This window comes from Dichotomopilus funicola (assembly GCF_033296635.1).
Source record: "Dichotomopilus funicola strain CBS 141.50 unplaced genomic scaffold C8A04scaffold_23, whole genome shotgun sequence".
Taxonomy (NCBI): Eukaryota; Fungi; Ascomycota; class Sordariomycetes; order Sordariales; family Chaetomiaceae; genus Dichotomopilus; species Dichotomopilus funicola.
This window is the reverse complement of record NW_026944044.1, coordinates 391900-411576: the sequence shown is the minus strand read 5'-3', so window position 1 is coordinate 411576 and position 19677 is coordinate 391900. Positions and strand designations below refer to the sequence as shown.

The 19677-nt window shown below is 51.7% G+C and overlaps 8 protein-coding genes across 8 annotated transcripts; 3 read left to right on the top strand and 5 right to left on the bottom strand.

Moving 5' to 3' along the window:
* Positions 1 to 212: 212 nt before the first annotated feature.
* Positions 213 to 2336, top strand: C8A04DRAFT_27798 (uncharacterized protein; the record flags this gene model as incomplete). Its single annotated transcript, XM_062780414.1, has 1 exon — positions 213 to 2336. One exon carries the CDS (start codon positions 213 to 215, stop codon positions 2334 to 2336), a length of 2124 nt encoding a protein of 707 aa, XP_062637982.1.
* A 92-nt stretch (positions 2337 to 2428) lies between these two features.
* On the bottom strand, positions 2429 to 3214 carry C8A04DRAFT_27797 (uncharacterized protein; the record flags this gene model as incomplete). Its single annotated transcript, XM_062780413.1, has 1 exon — positions 2429 to 3214. The coding sequence occupies one exon, from the start codon at positions 3212 to 3214 to the stop codon at positions 2429 to 2431; it is 786 nt and encodes a 261-aa protein (XP_062637981.1).
* An 884-nt stretch (positions 3215 to 4098) lies between these two features.
* C8A04DRAFT_11444 (uncharacterized protein) lies at positions 4099 to 5189 on the bottom strand (the record flags this gene model as incomplete). The annotated part of the gene is made up of 5 exons (XM_062776977.1): positions 4099 to 4286; positions 4372 to 4563; positions 4616 to 4733; positions 4796 to 4933; positions 4989 to 5189. 5 exons carry the CDS (start codon positions 5187 to 5189, stop codon positions 4099 to 4101), a joined length of 837 nt encoding a protein of 278 aa, XP_062637980.1.
* An 87-nt stretch (positions 5190 to 5276) lies between these two features.
* On the bottom strand, positions 5277 to 6277 carry C8A04DRAFT_27795 (amidase signature domain-containing protein; the record flags this gene model as incomplete). Its single annotated transcript, XM_062780412.1, has 6 exons — positions 5277 to 5387; positions 5453 to 5555; positions 5615 to 5631; positions 5701 to 5745; positions 5796 to 5900; positions 5972 to 6277. 6 exons carry the CDS (start codon positions 6275 to 6277, stop codon positions 5277 to 5279), a joined length of 687 nt encoding a protein of 228 aa, XP_062637979.1.
* Positions 6278 to 10492: 4215 nt separating this feature from the next.
* Positions 10493 to 12322, top strand: C8A04DRAFT_36599 (uncharacterized protein; the record flags this gene model as incomplete). The annotated part of the gene is made up of 6 exons (XM_062783576.1): positions 10493 to 10646; positions 10678 to 10744; positions 10889 to 11468; positions 11509 to 11723; positions 11782 to 11988; positions 12085 to 12322. The coding sequence occupies 6 exons, from the start codon at positions 10493 to 10495 to the stop codon at positions 12320 to 12322; spliced, it is 1461 nt and encodes a 486-aa protein (XP_062637978.1).
* Positions 12323 to 12959: 637 nt separating this feature from the next.
* On the bottom strand, positions 12960 to 15069 carry C8A04DRAFT_11437 (uncharacterized protein; the record flags this gene model as incomplete). The annotated part of the gene is made up of 4 exons (XM_062776975.1): positions 12960 to 13436; positions 13509 to 14574; positions 14626 to 14732; positions 14794 to 15069. The coding sequence occupies 4 exons, from the start codon at positions 15067 to 15069 to the stop codon at positions 12960 to 12962; spliced, it is 1926 nt and encodes a 641-aa protein (XP_062637977.1).
* A 902-nt stretch (positions 15070 to 15971) lies between these two features.
* Positions 15972 to 17372, top strand: C8A04DRAFT_11362 (uncharacterized protein; the record flags this gene model as incomplete). The annotated part of the gene is made up of 4 exons (XM_062776938.1): positions 15972 to 16175; positions 16244 to 16438; positions 16501 to 17046; positions 17106 to 17372. The coding sequence occupies 4 exons, from the start codon at positions 15972 to 15974 to the stop codon at positions 17370 to 17372; spliced, it is 1212 nt and encodes a 403-aa protein (XP_062637976.1).
* Positions 17373 to 17757: 385 nt separating this feature from the next.
* On the bottom strand, positions 17758 to 19581 carry C8A04DRAFT_11382 (AFG1-like ATPase-domain-containing protein; the record flags this gene model as incomplete). Its single annotated transcript, XM_062776948.1, has 3 exons — positions 17758 to 19121; positions 19182 to 19265; positions 19320 to 19581. 3 exons carry the CDS (start codon positions 19579 to 19581, stop codon positions 17758 to 17760), a joined length of 1710 nt encoding a protein of 569 aa, XP_062637975.1.
* Positions 19582 to 19677: the final 96 nt, after the last annotated feature.

Sequence of the window (19677 nt, the reverse complement as noted above, 5' to 3'; positions counted from 1 at the left end):
TATAAGCTATTTCAGGTTTACGTAAGCGCACGGACCCGTGCGCCTAGTGGGAGCCGAATAGTGGAGCCTGCTGTCCAGATCAGCCCTTCACCGCCTTTGGCAGAATAGCTTGCCCCACTAAAATTTTCTCGATCATCAACTGCACCTCGGATTGCCGTGCTCTTGTGACAAGTCGCAAATAATGCGCCATCACACAACACAGACCATCAGCTATGCCGAAACCCAAACCAACAAAGCGCGATAGCGCGCCATCCAACCGCGTAACCGATTCCCGCTTTTCCAGTTTCGAAACAGATCCTCGGTACCAGCTCCCTTCGAAAAAGAACGTGAAGACCAAGCTCGATAAGCGCTTCTCGCGCGTTCTCAAAGATGCCGATTTCGTGGCAACGGCGAAAGTCGACCGCTACGGAAGGAAAGTGAAGACCGACGTTAAAAAGAAGGCTCTACAACGCCTTTATGAGGACGAAGAAGACGACGAAGAGGAGGACAAGGAGGAGGATGCTGAAGTCGAGGATGACGACATTGTTCGGCGCGAGCTAGAGAAGGCGGACGAGAAATACGATCCTGCGAGGGGCGGCGGCTTCTCCTCATCTGAATCAGATGACGACTCAGATGAAGAATCTGAACCTGACCAAGAACCCGAAGGGGACGATGAGGCGGAAGAATCACGACCTGGTATCCGCCTTCGGAAGGAGAAACAGGAGGTCGAAGCGGGGGAGGTTACCAACCGCTTCGCCGTCGTCAATATTGATTGGGACCACATCAAGTCAATGGATCTTTTGGCGTTATTTTCGAGTTTTATCCCGGCCGGTGGCCGCATCGAGCGTGTTTCCGTCTACCCAAGTGAATTCGGCAAGGAGAGGATGCAGCGCGAGGAGGCGGAAGGGCCACCCCGGGAGATTTTCAAGAAGGGTGAAGGTTCTGATGATGAGGACGACGAGGAAGATTCCGCTTCGGAGAGCGAAGACGACGAAAGCGATGTCATAGATTCCGACGAAGAGGTCAAGAAAGAGCTCCTGCAAGAGGGCAACGATCAAGATTTCGATAGCGATGCGCTCCGAACATACCAACTCGACCGGTTACGATACTACTATGCCGTTGTCGTCTGCTCAGACAAGAACACGGCGCACAGGATTTACAACGCCACGGACGGAAGCGAGTATCTATCTTCGTCCAATTTCTTGGATCTCCGCTTTATCCCAGACGACGTCACGTTTGACGACGAGCCAAGGGACGAATGCGACAGCGTGCCATCCGGGTACAAGCCTGTGGACTTCGTGACGGACGCCTTGCAACACTCCAAGGTGAAGCTTACATGGGACATGCACCCGGAGGAAGTGGTGAGGAAAGAGTCGATCAACAAAGCCTTCACAGGGAGCCGGTCGGATATCGCTGATAATGACCTGCGGGCATACCTGGCGAGCGACAGCGAAAGCGACGGCGAGGAGGAGGAGGAATTACCTGCAGCGGAAGCCGAAAGTGAGGAGGCCCCGCTAAGCAAAAAAGAACTTGCAAGACGCAAGATGCGCGCGGCATTAGGGCTCAGTGACGAACCAGCACCGAAGGGATCCAAATCAGGGCCGGTGGGCGAAATGCAAATTACATTTGCTCCGGCTTTATCTGGCAAACCGGAGAAGGAAGAGGTGGAAGAGACCACGATTGAGAAGTACAAGCGCAAGGAAAAGGAGCGGAAGGAAAAGAAGAGGGCTTTGGCTCTCGCCAAGAGGGACGGTGCTGACCCCGACACGGTACAAGAACCACAGGCTGAAGAAGCCGGTGAAGACCTTGGGTTTGACGATCCTTTCTTCACATCCGAGGCGACACAACCGTCTAAATCGGCAGTGCGTAAGGAGGAGCGTCTCAAAAAGCGTGCCGCCAAAGAACGGGAAGAGGCGGAGAATGCGGCTCAAAAAGCACAACTCGAGCTTCTCATGGCTGACGAAGGGGGCGGTGGTGCCCATTTAGACCACTTCGACATGAAGGAGATTTCGCGAGCGGAGAAGCTGAAGGGGAAGAAAAATAAGAAGAACAAGCAGGGTGCCGAAAATCAGGGCGGTTTGCAGGAGGAGTTCAGCATGGATGTGGACGATTCCCGGTTCAAGGCTGTTTTTGAGAGCCACGAATTCGCCATCGACCCGTCAAATCCAAAGTACAAGGCGACGCATGGCATGAAGAAGCTGCTAGAGGAGGGCAGGAAAAAGCGCAAGACCGGGCCAGGGCAATCACCAGCTGGCGAAAGAGATCAACGAAACTCAAAGAAAGTCAAGGCAGGAGGAGACGTCGAGTTGAGCAGTCTCGTAGCCTCAGTAAAGAGGAAAGCAGTGGCAAGGAGGTGACGTCCACGACGAACTACAAATTAATACCAATCCGAATTGATTCAAGCCTAAAAATACACCTTTCCTCTCCGTCCTGTTCGTCTAGTTATCCTTTATTCCTCCGTCCCAACAACGAGCCGACAAAACCGCGGCCTAGCATTGGTACACGGCCCCCACTCCCCTTCGTCCTTAACAAGAAACCCCCAGGCAACCTCCTTCCCCTCTATCACCCAACCCGCAACAACCATGGCTCCAAGCACTAACAACAACATCCAGCCCACAGCAACACCCAGCTTCACGCTCCACCCTAACAACCCTCGCTTCCCGGTATGCCCCAAGTCCGACTCGGGTATCTCCATCGAGTTCAAGTCCCGGCCGTCCACATACCCGGCAGCGAATTGATATGGCTGGGTATTCTTTGCAATGGAACTAAGCCGGCTACGTCGCCATCCCGTTTGAGCATACCGATGCGGCTGCTGTGAAGACAGGAGCGCAGTGGGCGTTGGGAAAGTGTGGTAGCGGTACACGGGAGGCAACAAAGCGTCCTGAATACCAGCCTGGGGTTCCGGACCGGGGAAAAGTGGAGTGGTAACAAATCCGGTTTCCTCAGTTTTGCTCTCATCATTATCGGGGAAATCCCGGTTGTCATCTCCGATGATATTGGTGTAAAAGGTGTCGTCATGTCCAGAATCAACGACACTGGAGCCATCAGCGGTAGCCTGTTGATACGGGCTGTATATGGGCGAGCCGGCATAGGGACGCCCACTATAAGGTGGCGGCGAGAACGGCTTGCGAGCGTATTGGCCCCGGGGTTGGTAAGGATCCGTGTGCGAATCGTTCAGATCGTCAACATCGATATGCTCCCAGACAGAGCTGGCAGGCGTAGGACGGTATGACATTGGGCTGGATGTGATGGAAGGATAAGTGTTTAAGTACTGTTCCCAGCCTTAAGACAAACGAGTTTGTGTTGGTAGCTAGCTGAGAGGACGTGAGATTTTGACGAGCGCCTCTGGGCTTGATCAGATTAACTTCGCTTGAGAAGACGGCCCGTGGTACCTTATATATTGTTGTTTGGTGGCGTTCAAGACTGCTATCTTTGCCACGCGACAACCATACGAGCCTTGTAGTGGCCATGGCCGACGGGCCGAGACCGTAGATCATCCAAGCATTCATCTTGAACAAAACTTCTCCGGGCCCCATATGCTTGGCCACTTGGGGTGGTCGCCCACCGGTCGTGGCCGGCCGGCCGGCCCGGGCAACATCCGCGCTGACAGCTTGACTCTCCCGACTGTGCCACACCAGGCGAAACATTCACCCATTATGCCGAATTTGACAATTCAAAAATGTTCCAAATCTGAACTGGCTATGGAGACTGAGGTAGGTGATGTTAAATTATCAAATTTAATAACGGACCTCGTCGTGGGACAACCGACCACAGTACTAGCAACCATGGCCTCCGGTAGCTAAGTATCTCGAAGCTACGAATCAAACGACTTGAATCTTACTTATGGCAATCCCAGTGAATGGGGTAATTCGCGAATCCAGATTCTACGACGACGCCCTTTTTCTTTTTTTTTTCTTTTTCTTTTCACGTTTTCCCTTTTCTTTTTTCTTTTTTGTTGGAGACAATATGCTACACCCAACGGCCTTCACAACCAAGCGCGGTCTTGATAATTAACTCAAAGCATGATTGGGTTGAATTAGCCTCCACTAAACTAGAAAACAAGAGCAAGAAAACCACTTCTTCACCGCCAATAAAAATATCTGCCGCGGCAACTGTTCTTTAGATATCGGAGGCACGGAGCAATTGCTCTGGAATGACCCGGGGTGGGAAGTTCGCCTTGTAAGCACTCATGAATCGAAAAAGTGTCCTTTCAGCCCCTGGCCGGGCCAAGGCGGCAAGTCCAAAAGGGCGACTGAGCTCGCCTTTCAGACGATAACGGCCGAGAGGAATATTGGCAAGAGGATAACCTGTTAAGTGTTAATTGGGCTATGGATAAGTTTCCAAAAGCTCGACGACGAATGTTTCAAAGGACACAGGGGCCGTTAGACGTACCGGAAGCAAAACTGAGAGAGCACACTGGACTGTCCATTGGCGCAATCACAAGGTCAAGGTTGTGCTCGTCCAAGGTTTTGCGAAGTCCTTGGTCCCTACCAATGGTGCTCATGTGTTCAAAAGCGTCGCGGTACTGTTCATCGGATGGTCGATCTTCAACGGCCTTCACAAGCCATGATTGATCAGGTGCATCTAAAGTCAGGGTTAGACTATACACAGAAAATGAAGATTCCTTTATACATACCCTTTGGCAAACACTCTGCAGCATGTTTCGTGTTGAATTCGACGATGCTGGCGAGGCTCTGAACCTGAGACCCCTGTTCAACATACTCATCGAAGAACTCGTTTGCGGTCTCTTCATGCTCTTAAGCTAAGTAAACGCATGGTTAGCATTGTCATTCACATTGAATGAGGATTACTAGACCTCAAACGTGCAATTCACAATGTACTGCGTATAGTCGCCTCCGTTATTCAACTCGCTTGGTTGTGGCAATTTGACGGGATAAACCACCGTTGCGCCGAGAGCTTGCATCCTGTTTCTTGATTCGTGGTACACTGTGTCCTAAATCACTATTAGACCCCGAAGTACACAATCCAATAGGCAGTGAGTAACTCACATGCTGCTCCTTAGCTTCAAGACTTGGAACCCAAAGATCTGGCGGGAAACGCCAGAGGCTGGGACCAAGAAAGCCGAGTCTCAGTCCTTCAAACGACGTCCCGCAGAACGCCTGATATCCTTTAGCGGGAAGCTTTTCGCGAGCCTCCAGGTTGAGAAGAATTTCCATGGCCGCGGCCAAATCTTGCACAGACTTGGCCATGCAACCCGGTGTGTCCAGACTCTTAGACACTCGCCAGCAGCCCTCAGCTGTCACTAGCCCAAGTGTTGGCTTCAAGGCGTATAATGCCTATCTGGAAGCCGGTTGGACGATCGAGCCATCATTTTCGGTGCCAATGCCGATGAGAGCGAATCCTGCCGAGACGCTTACCGCGCTGCCTGTTGACGACCCGCCTGGGCTCTAAAATAGGTATGTTAATAACCATCATTATGATGCTGAGTTGAACGTTACGCAAGGTGCCTTACCGATGGGGAGAGATCGCCTTCGTCAAGCACAATTTCTCCATAAACGTAAGGTGATTTAGTCTGGCCGCCAACAGGAGAGAATCCGTCGATGAGTCCGTCGCCTCTGTAAGTTCGGGAAGGTTAAGATCACGGAGAATGACACACGGGTTGAGGAACACTCACTTGAAAGCGCAGAACTCCTTTAGGTTCTAAATTCAGCTATCCAAACTAAGATATAAGAGCTCAAGGAGGTCACACACAAGACTTACGCTGAGGTTACTTTTACCAACAATAATGGCGCCGGCATCTAGAAGCTGTCAAACTTAGCACAGGTCCATCTTCAAATTTGGCTGACCACTCATACCCTTTCAACGATGGGAGCGTTTCTAGTAACCTTGGTGGTGTTCAAAAGAGCGTAACTTCCCGCGCTAGTTGGCATTCCGAGGAGGGGGGAAGTGGCGATACAATCCTAAACCGGGAGATTAGCAAGGGCATACGCTACTAATCGCGCTCAACCGGCGGGTTATAAGCAAAGGCTACCTTGAGAACCACTGGGATTCCGTGTAGTGGCCCGCGGCTGTGGCCCGATTCCAGCTCCTGCTGAAGATCCCCGGCGCGTGCCATGAGTTGAGGTTCGGACGCTAAGAACACAATAGCCCCCAACTTTGGTCCATTGGTGTTCGTGTCCTTAATTTGCGTCAAGATCCGAGAAAGTAAGCCCGAAATGGTCAATTTCCCATCGTTGAAGAGACGGTGGGCTTCCCCGGCATCGAGGGACAAAATGTGTTCGGGAGAGTGCAGTGCCGCCGGTGTGGCAGTGCCCTGCGACCTAAGGTTGACGGCCATGTTACGCCACGGTACGAGGTAAATTCCAGATAGCACCAACACTTTTCTAACCAGGTTCATGGAGTGTGGTGGCTGGGTGCGGTATGGTGTCGGCCCCGGGACTATTCGTTTCAGTTTGAGAAATAAAGTAGGTAGCCTGCAGTAACCAGGACGCAACAAGAAGTATCCCGGCTGCGAGCTTCGCACGCAAGAGGGATGGCTTACAAGAGAAAGGTTTGATGGTGGGGTTGAAAACCAGTTCCAAGGCGAGTATCAAGTCATTGGGTGAGAGAGCGGGGGAGTTTCGTGGCATCCCAAACGCTCCAAAAAGCCGCACTGTGTTTGCGAGGTGTGGAATTCTCAGTTCCCTTCCGCCCATCCATGGATGCTCGGATGTTCCACAAGATGTAGGGGTAACTCCCTGCTTTTAAGTTAGGTCCCTCTATGCAAATACCTTCCAACTCATAAGAGGCAGTTTTCACTGCCCGGCATAACTACGATAAGTATATAATTACCTCTGGGTACTGAGAGCTTGGTGCATCATGTACTCACACTACCTAGGTTGCCTACCTAGGTACCGTAGGTAAGGTACCTACCTAGCCGAAGTAATACCTAAGCTGGGCGGGTGGGTACCTTGGTGTGGTACGAGGCTGTCTCGGGGGACACGAACTTTATGAAAGATGCTAAACTGCGTCAGCTGGGGCTGGTACTTGCCTACCCTACCGTTACCTGAAGATCGGCAAGCAGAAGGCTCCCGAATTGCGAGGCGATTCTACATTGTCGCCTAAAAACCATAGGTACCTACTCAGCCCCCAAGGCCGGGGAACAAAGAGGCGGTCACACCGAAACACCACCAGCTACTACCTTCAACACCGTGGTCAGATTCAAACTGCCCACTGCTGCAATCAAATGAGACCTACCGTCCTCAAATTTTCCTTTCCATCTCTCGGAATTATTATCCTCATGTCTTGTGACCTTCTCTATTCCAACAACTCCTACTTGTTTATGCTCCACCCGCTTCTCTCCCAAGAAGGTGGCCTCGGCATTCAGATAAACGACAGTTCAAAACAATGGGCATTTTTTAGCTCTTGCCCGAAGCCGGGGCCGAAGGGTTCAACTCCCGCATCGAAGAATTGTGTACGGAGGTTTTTTGGGCCTCACTCCACCAATACATCAACAGCACACCAATTTCTGGACAAGAGAGACAGTTCTTTACCCACTTCTTGCGACACATGATTGATGGCTTAATACTGCATTATCTCGATCCTTGTCTCCGGTACCTGGGGGAGGAAAATACCACGTCAGCCGCCCTTGACATTGAAATACATACAGGCTACCCTCGACCGAGGTTTCAGAAGGGGGGGAGAAGTAGATGTGAGGAATGTTGAGAAGGGTCGTTTGCTCGGACTCTCAGATAGGTTACCAGGCTACGACCTTCCCTACCTAGGTATCTGGCCGAGGGCATGGCCTAGCACTACAATTTAAGTGCCGACATTTTGTGAGGAGATCATGTCAGTAATATCATGCTCAAGTAGGGTTGACAGTATAGCCCTAGTGCATACAGAGATACAAATGTTGTCAGAAGTCACGGACTTGGGTCACTCGCTAGCTAGCCACCAACGAGATATGCTTCTTACAAACTCCGAGAAGGTTCTACCACCGACGGGAATGGGCCAATTGATACCATTGCTGATGCCCATCCTTCATCCGAGTATACGTCTTCAACCAATTATGTCAGGAATGTAAGATTTAAATGTGGTACATAATTATGTGTCTAGTATAATAATATATTACATACGTTCTTAGTCCTCTTTTTAACTGGTCATTATCCTCTTCAATAAACCTCCAGCCGTTTTAAATTCTTCTCAACATTACAGTTAATCACATCGTCAAACCAGATGTCCTTTGTTTTGTTAACCGTAATGTCAATTAACCTAGAAATGGTTCTATTGTCCCCATTGTCAATTAATCGTCCGTTATGTTGTTGACTAACCGTTATGGCCATGTTGTCAAGCTCGCTTTACGCCACCGTGGTGCCTCCCGACGAACTCCCGGCACACTAATGACCTACTCCTCAACATACTGGCCTTGCATGGCCTTTACAGCTTCGTTAAAATGAGCGCAGTCTTCTCAGGCTTGGCGGAATGGCAAGGGCATACCCTTACGTCGTAACAAATCACATGCCGCGTGTTAAACATTTGCTTGAGTAGCCGATTGACCTCCTGAGCGTAGAGGTGGATCATCTCTTCCTCATGGGTGACAGGTATGCTTGAAGGACATTGGACGTAGCAAAATGAGTGGGAATCCGGCCTCGGATATCCTCCAGTTGTGGCGATATATCGTGGGGCTCGTACACAACATTACTGCTATCACTCGGAGAAAGATCCTCGACCTAGTACAACTCGTAGGGCTTTTCCGTTCTGAACAGTTCCAGATCGGCAGTATAGTCGACGACGGCGGCCATTACTCCGCGAGACTTCGCCGGTGTCATGCTAGGCCTGTGAAATGTGAAACCAAAATTGCTCCTCTGGAATACTACTACAAGTCAACATTACTCGGGAGCATGCCCCGTGTTAAACAGATAAGAGGGGACCTCCAGTTGAGGTCGCACAAAGCCAGCCGAGTCGAGTTGCGACCCTTGATAGAGGAGACAGTGTGGGATTCATTCACGGAAACTGTGACTTGCCGTGTTTGCATACCAATGTGGGCACCTACCCAACCCGTCGCCTTTCACGAGCCGCCACGATTGTAACTCTCGATAACTCTGGGCAAAACGAAATGAGGGTTGACAACATGGTCGATACACTGTCCCTTGCGTCAACCGTTGACGACGGCGATCGTGAGTCCCTGAAAAGGCTCATGTCAGGATTGGACTAGTAAGCTCCTTTATCATTTGGGGCATAGATGGTCTGGCCTCAATAAAATCGACTGCTAATGATCTCTCTACCAGTGATCAAATCTACATCGATGCTTGGAAGTCAACAATATCGCGCTGCGAAAAGGGCCTCGAGCGCAACGACCTCAAAGAAGCGCTGAAAGTCATGTCTGTCCCTCTCTTTCGTCAGGCGCTTGAGGAATTGCTCCAAGAGTACCGCCAGGACACATCGGAGGCAGACATCCTGCTGCTTCTACTCCCAGTTCTCGAGCACTATAATCAATTCTCCATTTCGTTCGTTAGCTTGATGCGCGAAAAGGTCGATGTTTCCATGATGTGGGGTTTACTTTACTTAGTCGTCAAGGTAAGGACTCCAGATTTGTGATGAATCGTGGTTAGGGGTTTGGTGACCGATATGTATTGTACTAACAATGTCGATGTATAACCTAGCTTTCACTACATTCAGAAGGTGCCCTCGACCGCGTCTCCCGTATGGTCAAGTCGATCGGCATCAAACTGGAGTACATGAATGAAACCATGCACGGCATGAAGAACATGGAGCAGAAGAAGAATGTCTATGTTGAAATCTCCAAGGAGCTCATTAATCTCTGGTTAAATATTATCACGGCCTTCCGCGACTGTGAGCTTGGGGGCATGAAAGAGACGGCTTGGGAGATTATCACAATTCAATACAGGGATGTTCTCTCACAGCTGGAGGAAGCTTCTGACAGGGTTTCACGGATCATATCATTATCCCTTTCTAAGGCGCACACCAGCGATTTCCAGCGGCTCCAGGTGCTCTTGAACGAGGCGTCCCAACAGACAATGAGGCGAGCAGTACCCACACACAAACAACCACGCATGTTGCCGGCTAGCAAAAACAGTCGCTTCTTTGGCAGGGAATCTAAGCTGTCGACAATACATTCTGCTCTTAGCCCTGAAACTAAGCATGGCATGCTCAGGTCTATTGCTATATCCAGGTTAGGCGGTGTTGGCAAAAGCCAAATCGCCTTGATGTACGCACATCATCATACGGACCACTTCGACGCTATCTTCTGGATTCATGCCCAGACGTTGGCCAGTCTAGAACAAAGTGTCATGCAGGCCGTTCGTTTGGTTGGCTTAAACTCCCCTAATCAAGACGCCCAGGGCCGCATTGTCTTTCTAGACTGGCTCCAGAGAACAGGCAAGTTGTTCCGTTACTGGCCCCGCTCATATATTCAGCATGCTAATCTTCCCTAGAAAACAAAAACTGGCTTCTGATATTTGACAATGCTGAGAAAGCTGACCTTCTTTCTGAGTTCTGGCCCGTCTCTAAGCATGGATCGGTGCTAATCACGAGCAGGTGCCATACGCTCGGCATGCACCCTGCCAGCGCAAATCTTGCTGTTCAGCCCTTCACTACTGACCAAGGCGCCGCTTTCCTATTCCGACTTCTCAATGCACAAACGATATCCGGACAAAGTGCAAGACGCGTACAGCACGGAACTCATGCACGCAGGGTACAGCGATGGAGTAAAGAACGTTTTCACCCTCTCTTTTCAAGCCTTGTCCAGTTCCGCAGCCACACTGCTAGGGGTTTTGTCGCTTCTCGCCCCTGACAACATCCCCGAGTCTCTGCTCGTTATGGAAAACACGGAAGCGCTCGAACATGTGGAGTTGCCTACCCGTTTACAAATTTGTGCAGATGAATTTAAGTAGGTCGTTCCTTCAACGCCAGCCATAACGTAAGGTAACATCTCGGGTGTATCCCCCAGTGCTGACGCTCCGTGTTGCAGGGTGTCGGACATAATGGAGGAGCTCCTATCCCTGGGCCTCATTCATCGTGATGCAGCCACCAACAATCTTTCCATTCACCGCCTTGTCCAATCTGAATTCCGTTACTCCAGCAGGAACACCCTCCAGCAAACACTTCAAGACGCTTCCCAACTGCTCTTTCATGCATTTCCGAAACAAGTTTTTGGTCGAAGCTTCCGGCCCCAATTTCCCAAATGTAGGACATTTATCCAACATGTTTATTTTCTCCGCGATCACACAGCAGCCGCTCTTAATCACCAGAGGAGCCTCGGGGTATCTCTCCGTCCCTCTAAGGACTTTTGCCGACTCATGTGCAACGCCGCCTACTACCTTGTCGAAACTGGTGCAGCAAAGGAACTAGCTAGAATGGTGGACGTTACAAGGACCGCATTCCATGCCACAGGTCTCATCACCGAGGAGCCGCTTTCCTACGCGCATTTTTGTAACTCCGCGGGATTAGAGCGCGAGATGAGCGGGGACTTTTCGTCCGCCAAGGAATTGCTCGAACGAGCCAAAGACATTCGGTTCCGTGAGTTGCCTGTAGGCCATGAGGACATCTGGGTGGCTCTGAACAACCTAGTTAGGCAATCTCAATCTGTCGTCGGGCAAGTATCCCGAGGCGCTCAAATACCACCTCATATGCAAGGAAACTGTCAATTATGAGGTCAAAGCCAATGTGAGGATGAATTGGAATAATCTGGGGAGGTGTTACACTGGACTAGGATGCTATTCCGAAGCAATGGGTGCCTTCGAGAAGGCCAAGGGGCTGATTCTCAACAAACAGCCTGGGTTCAGGTGAAAGCTCGCACATTTCCTAGCTTTTGACTCGGCTAACAAACTTGAGGAACTACAGAAACCACTACTATTGGATCGGCAACATGCAAATGGCCCAAGGTAACCTGGAGGGAGCGAAAGCTGCATACACCAAAGGCTGGGAATGTCTGAAAGACACCGGGGAGATAGTTTCAGCCGACATGGCAGTATGCATGTACAAACTAGGATTGATCGCGCTGCGGAACCACTACGGAAGTAGAGATAAGGAGTTACCTGGCCAAGCTATGTAAGTATTTACCGCTTACCCTAATGTAAGTAACTAAATAGGTATACACTCGTCCTTGATACCGTCGGCTAATCCACACTCCTTCTCGGTATCTAGAGATTATTTCCGCAAGGCTATCAGCATGATGGAATTCTGGAAGGTCGCCGACTGTGAAGTGGCCCGGGCATCATACATGCTATCCATGGCACTTTCGCATAATGGAGGCAACTCAGAAGCGGCGATGTGGTTGGAAAGGGCGGAAGGTGTGAGGAAGCAGATGCAGGGACCGGAATACGTTGCAGAAGGTCATGGTGAAATAGTTTATGACTCTCTAGTTGAATCTTGGGTGAGATAGGTGGGCTGGGTTGTCTCGTAATATTGATTTAGTAGTCTTCGGCATCCAAGTTAGATTAATTGTGTAGGTGGGTGGTTCTACCACCGCAACCACGTTCCGCAGATGCCAATGATTAACCAAAAGGATTCACAAATCCTCAGTTGTCCCGAAAAGTTCACGGAAGCCTCAATATTTGGGGTGAATGATGTTGCAAGATGAAGATTCATGAACATATTGGCAAAAAGCAACACACAACTCACAAGATACCCGAAAGCCCGGCAGAGGCTCAACTTATAATTCAGTTGATAACAATTGCATCGACAATGCCGACAGCGTATCCCGGGCACAAGCTCCCCCCGCTGACTGACCCTTTGTCCCATGAATAAGCATGGGAACTCTCATGTAATGTGGATGCTCTTTTCGCTTCTTGCCCGACTTAGTGATAATTCGAAAGAAAATTAAAATTTGGCCTTCTGGCTGGTCACCAAACAAGAGTGTTAACAGTGGATAGGGCGTGTTAGGCGTCGATTCACGCATCAAATCACTTCGCGTCGATGGATGGATAAGTCGTCAAAAGGCGGCCTTAGATCCCGTAGACTTCCCTCTCGTAAACAAGCAGTGTGAAATCGTGTCCACTATACCTATCCAAACCCACCCTTCAAAAGCCCCCGGTCCCCCTCACCCTATCCACGGCCCCCTTCACACCCCTTGCCCACCCTCTCACCCGTCCCGCATCTACCCCCATCGCACCTTCAACCCCGTTGCCATTCTCATCTCGCCACACCCCATCCTCTAGATTCACGGCCCCAAATAGGGCCGTGTTCTGATTCTGCCTCAACCCCTCCAACCACTTCGCGCATACCTCGACGCTATCCACCATAATATTAATCTCCTGGCTATGGAACCAACTTTGTGTGTCCTGATTTCCGTTTCCTTGAATCCCCACCGCGCCGTCGACGATCATGAGCTTGACATGGCTACTACGCTGTCGACGGGCTTGGGTTATGGGGCGTGTTTGGTCTTTGGCGACGTACCAGCGGTAGTGAAGGTGCCGGCGCGTTGAGGGAGTCAGGGATTTGTGGAGGGTGGCGGCGACCTTTTCGTTGTGTCCGCCTTGGCGGGGGAGGAGTTCGCCCTGTTGTCGCAAAGAGAGGTTAGGGGATGAATGAAAAAAAAAAAGAGGGCGGGGGGGCAGTAGAAAACGTACTGCATCATTGTAGCTGATGCAGATGTAGCAGTGCACATCAACCCCACGCTCGCAGGCCTCAACAATGGCCTCGACAAGAGGTGGTGCGTTCAATGTGGGAGATATGATGTACACGCTTTTCTTGGCGTTGCGCAACGCCGACAACCAAGCAGCATTTTGCGGTGTCTCCACAGACTTATGAGTTGGCGGACCATATGGGGCACGATTTACGAGGGCCATAGGGTAAGGGGTGTCGTTTAGTAGCGGGAGGTAAGGTGTCATGAGCTCGCCAGGTGGGCACTCGGGGGCGTTGGGGTCGCCGGGTAGACCCTCATTGGTGGTGTGGTTGAGCTGCAAGGTGACGGCTTGCAAATGTGTTTGCTCGGGTCTCGGGGCTAGTGCGGCGTTGATCCGAGCTACTTCCCCAGAGATGTCGTCGTCATAGCATGGATTGTCTGTAGTGTGTTGGGGAAGCGACGGATGTTCTCGTCCCTCAATGCCATTTTCAGAACTATTGTCTTTGGACCGCCCATGTTCTCCTTCCCGTCGGCTCTCCGGCCACGCTTGCGTAGCCGGCTTATCTCGACTTGGTAATGGCGGCTCCATCTTCTTGTGCCACGAGAGCAAGGCCATGTCGTACAGGGAGTCAACGATTGGGCCCTCCAAGTGGACAAGCATCTCAAGGTTGTCGTTATCCTGAATATTGTTGCTCTGTAGTAGCGCAATCTTCCGGTCGACCACCACGTACTTAGCATGGAAGGTTCCGACAATCGGTGTGTGGAAATTCATGACCTCCATGCTGATATTTGGGATTTCGTGCGCATGGGGCAGGTTGACGTTCTTCCCGGTGGACTCCTTCTCCGGGACGACGTAGTGATGTTCATACAGCTGTTTGAGACTCCCTCGGTCATATAGAATCTTAACTACAATCTTAGTACCCCTCATCCTAGCCCGGCGGTCGAGTTCTTTGATGGCATTAGTGATGTACTTTGAAGCCACACTATCTTGCCAATAGTTGGTCGCCAGGAAGACTTCCTGCTTAGCGCGGACAATGACATTGGACATGTGGCGGGCAAGGTCGGGGAGTCTGTTAGGTGTCAGAATCAACCTCGATGAAACGGTTGTCTCGGTAGCTCACGCGGAGATTATCGTTAAGGGTACCGTCCCGTAACTTCCCATCAACGAGGGACTGACCATGGCCCGGTGCGGTTCATGGTGAATGGTACATAGCGCATCGTGGTAGATCTGAGCCTTGGATTAGTCCTCTTTTCGGGAAATTAAGCAGATCTAGATTTCGGTGGCATACCCGAAGGAAGAGCTCGCTCGGTTTAGTAGGGCCCCATTTTCCACACTCGGCAGTCCTCGACAATTCTGTTTTGTCTTCGGAATCATCAAATTTGTCTTCGTGTCTCCCTCTGCCTTCAAGATGTTTCCATGCGTCGTCCCCATGGAGTTTCTTCCATGCGTCGCCAGGGGCTAGGTCCGGATTCCGAGCAACCAGAGACGAAACGCTCTCATCTGACGTACATAATCGAATTGTGTGGTCGTTGAGGCGCGGGATCTGTCGTTGGTGGTTTGCCATTTCCGCAAGTACTTTTGAAGTGAACAGTAGCAGGCGGGCGTCCTCGAACTAAACCTCAATGGATGAGGTTGGTCGTCGCTTGAGACAGACCAGCTTCCCACCAATGAATTATTGTAGGTACGCGAGGAAGACCGAAAAGTGTCAACCCAAACTTTCAAACTAGAGAATACTTACACACTACCATACATGTACAGGCACAGAAATACCTAAACAACTTATATATGTGTCATATATGTGCGGGCTAGAAGTTAGAACAGCATCTGCAAATCGTCGGATCCCTTGGCATTTTGGTTCCATCTTGAGGTCCTCGTATGACGTCAATCACTGCCTTCCTGCGCAATCATTCTGTTGGGGTCCTGATTGGGCTGAACCGGACCCTGAGAGCAGAGTTGAGCTAATCCCAAATCTGGTTTAGCCTTTCTAGACCCCTGTTGTGTGCAGGGATGCCGTTGGGGTATCGTGTCACGCGTGTCTCCGGTGCGTGCCGACGGTTCGAGTCTCTGCATTGAGCAGATGATGTTGTCAATTCGGAGATTTGGTGCAGGGCGGCCCTGAAATGCCTGCCATGGCGACGATGTGTCTTGTATCTCGAAGACTCCCGAGTGACTTATCAAAAAAGGCGGCCTTCAATAACTTTTCAAGCTGAACGTTTCGAGCCCAGAGTCCGGGTACCTGCGCCCATGTGGGTCTGATCTCGCCTGGCGCCCTCCACCTGATCACCCCCAAACAGGGGTCCCTCCAGGTGTTATCTGTGCCTGTCGCCGTGCCTCGCCAGCCTCCCCGTCAACTCCGAAAGAACCTCCAACAGTCAAAGGTTCAACATTCAAGAACGCTTCCATCACCCATTAGGAACGGACTTTATCGCCTCCCCATCGTACACTGCATTCCCAAGTCTGCCCGCCATGAAAGTTTCCAACACCTCACTACTTGCGCTGCTCCTGCCCGCTGTAAGCGGCCGTTTCGTCGAGCCGAATGAGCCGGATCGTGCCGCCCTGTACCCCGACGGCCTTCCCAAGGCCGCTGAGAGCAACGAGAAGTACCACATCGAGCTGTCGCCAGGGGAGACAAAATGGGTGACGGAGGAAGAGAAGTGGGAGTTGCGCCGCGTATGTAAACTTCTCGTCCCGCATCCACTGGCGGTCACTGCTAAATGAAGTGTTGTTTTTGCCCTTAGGACGGCAAGCGGTTCTTTGACATCACCGACCACCCCGAACTCGGCGCCCTCCGCCTGAAGACTCTGCGCAAGAGCGTCTTCCCGAAACACCCCAAGCTTCAGGATGAAGTCAAGCCACTTCTAGGCAGCTTGTCGAAGACGGAAATGCGTAACCATCTCGAAACCTTCACGTCGTTCCACACCCGGTACTACAAGGTAAGCCTCTCCCTTTCAATGCTGGGATAGAAAAGTGGTCTTGCTAATTCCATCCCTCACAGTCCGACTATGGTCGTCAATCCAGCGAGTGGCTCCTCGGCCAGGTCCGCAACACAATCAAAGAGGCTGGCGCGGAAGACTACGTGCGTGCCGAACACTTCAAGCACTCGTGGGGCCAAAACAGCATCATCGCCACCATCCCTGGCAAAACCAACTCGACCGTAGTCATCGGCGCCCACCAAGACTCGATCAACCTGTGGTTGCCAAGCGTCCTAGCCGCCCCTGGCGCGGATGACGACGGCAGTGGAACGGTCACCATCCTCGAGGCCTTCCGCGTTATTCTGCAATCCGAGGACATCATTCAGGGCAACCACGAGAACACGCTCGAGTTCCACTGGTATAGCGCCGAAGAGGGTGGCCTGCTGGGTAGCCAGGCCATCTTCTCATCGTACGAGAAGGACGACCGTGACGTCAAGGCCATGCTCCAGCAGGACATGACGGGTTACATCACCCGCACCTTGGATGCCGGCAAGCCCGAGAGTGTGGGCGTGATTGTCGATTACGTTGACCCCAACCTCACCAACTTTATCAAGGTCGTCATTGACGAAGTATGTTCCCCTCTTCACCGCTCATTTAATCTCGGCACTAACGTGCATCCCCTGCGCAGTACTGCGACATTCCGTATGTCGAGACCAAGTGTGGCTACGCTTGCTCGGACCACGCATCGGCATCCAAGGCCGGGTACCCCTCGGCCTTTGTCATTGAATCGGCGTTTGAGTACTCGGATAACCACATCCACTCGACCGAGGATCTGATCAAATACCTCTCGTTCGACCACATGCTGCAGCATGCCCGTCTAACCTTGGCGTTCGCCTACGAGCTAGCTTTTACCGATTTCACCGCTCTTGATGACCAGGAATGGTCGGATTTGTAAGGGTTGTGTTCGGATCTTGCGTCGTTTTCTTTTCGAGAAGGGAAGAAAGTGAGAGGGAGTAATCAAGGGCGTTAGGGTTGGGTACGTACGCTAGTACCGGTCGTACAGGACAATACAGCGAAGCCAGTCTTTTCTGATAGCACCATTTTGCATACAGTTTCTCGCCATCATAGCCACAATGCCGATAGCTAGCCGCGCCAATGTTTGGTGATCTCCATAATGGTCATTTCGGAACGCTACAAGCTATCTAAATATGTGCCGGGTTCTATATGCAATGTCTCCTACCAGAGCTCCGGGCAAGCCCCCTCCGCACAAGTATCCAACCTCTTCTACAAAACCACGAAGAGACGTATAGCCGTTACAATCATGATCCAACTCCTTATCCCTACATGCTATCCTCCATCTGTCGGCTCCTTGTCTTGGCCCAGTCATCATGTTCTTTCTTACCACCCTGACTCTCCAACCCCATCCCGCGCTCTACCCACTCCTTGCTTCCCATGTGACTGAGCCGAGAAAGTGCGCGCGCAAAGGCAAAGGCTTCTTCGTCGCCGGCAAAAAGGTTCGACCTTGCCAGCTGCTCTGCGTTATGCTCGAGGTCGTCCGTCATATGATCGAGGGCGTCGTCAATGGAGTCTTCGTCTTCTTCGGAGGGCTGGTCGTTAGTCTTTTGCGATGAGTCGCCCTGTTGTTTCTTCTCCTTCTTCTTTGCCGCCAGGAGTGACTCGCGCATCTCAGAGCGGGAAACAAACAGCTCGCGCAATGGCACCGCCGTCGTGAGGACCAGTTTCGCATGTGACTCGTACACAGCGTCGATAAAGGTGATGAACCGCCGAGCCAAATCGCGCTGGCGAAAAGTCATGCCCGGGATATCGGTTACCACAAATGCATCGTACGATCGCATCAACTCCAGGTAGTCCGCTGCGCTAGTCGGCCGGCCGATCAGCTCGTCAAAGGTGAACCATGCGCATCGGCCGCTGACACGGGGCACGACAATCTCCCGACCCCAGACTCGCTGAGTCTCCGAGTGGGGTTCGGGCGAGTCTGGATCACCTAGGAAGCGAAACCATTTCTCGGCGTGGGAGGCGGCGTGGGCGTCGAGAGGTGTGTGGTAGACGCCAGAGGGCGGGCGTGGGATCTTGCGGTAGTCGGTTGTCGAGTCGAGGTTGATGACGTGCAGCCTACTCTTGAGGAGCTCAATCGCTGGGATGAAGGACTCACGTTGGATGCCGTTCTTGTATAGCTCATCGGGATGGCGGTTGGATGTCGTCACGAGAACAACACCATGAGACATGAGTGATTCGAGTAGTCGACGTAGGATCATCGCGTCGGCTACATCAGTGCACTGAAACTCGTCAAAGCACAGCACATTGCCCTGCTCGGCGATCTCGGCCGCCACAAATGGCACGCAGTCCATATCACTACCATACTGAAGCTTCATCTTGTGTAGGCGCTGGTGGACGCTCTGCATGAAGTTATGGAAGTGGATTCGTGTCTTCGAGCGTACGTTGGAGGGTAGCGTATCGTAAAAGAGATCCATCAACATCGTCTTGCCGCAGCCCACATCGCCGAACAGGTAAAGGCCCCGAGGGAGGCTGGGGGGGATTGCACTGGCCGATGACTTGCTGCCGCCGCCGAACCACGAGAACAAGGATTTGTTCGGCTTTAGAGACTCGGGGGTCGGGCGCTCGACGGGTGGTGCGTTGTAATGCCGTAACTCCTCATGGAGATGCTGTAGGCTCTGTATAATACCTGCCAAGCTCTGAGGTTAGTAGCGTTGGTGTTAAACCTTCCACGGGAACAAGGTCTCACCTCTTTGGTGCTCATCGTTTCGCAAAACTCCACTGTCAACTCGGCGGTCATACTCTTGTATCGGACCAATATCCTCTGGATTGGCTACTGCTATGTCAGTCTCCCTATTGTCTGTCGGAAGACACTGTCCTCGCATACCATTCTCTACAGCTGCCGCGGCCACAGCCGATGCACTTCGCCGTTGTCCCGCTACGAAAATAGCAGGAAACACAGTCCGTGTAGTCGTGTGCAAGCGGCGGCCCCCCCTTATACCTGCGCTGGTACGCCGCCTGTAAGGTACCGGGCGGGCGCATGGTGTGTATGGTCCCCGTAGATGGGAGCAGCGTGGATGGGCTCCGACGGCGCTTGACAATGCTGAAAGAGGCGTCCCGGGATGAAGGCGGCGTATTTGGAGTGACATGACCAAGGTATGAGATTATTATGATGTTTAAAGTGAAAGTGGCATCGGTTAGCGTTATTGTTTGTTGTACATTGTCAAGAGGACGGTCCGTAGCGT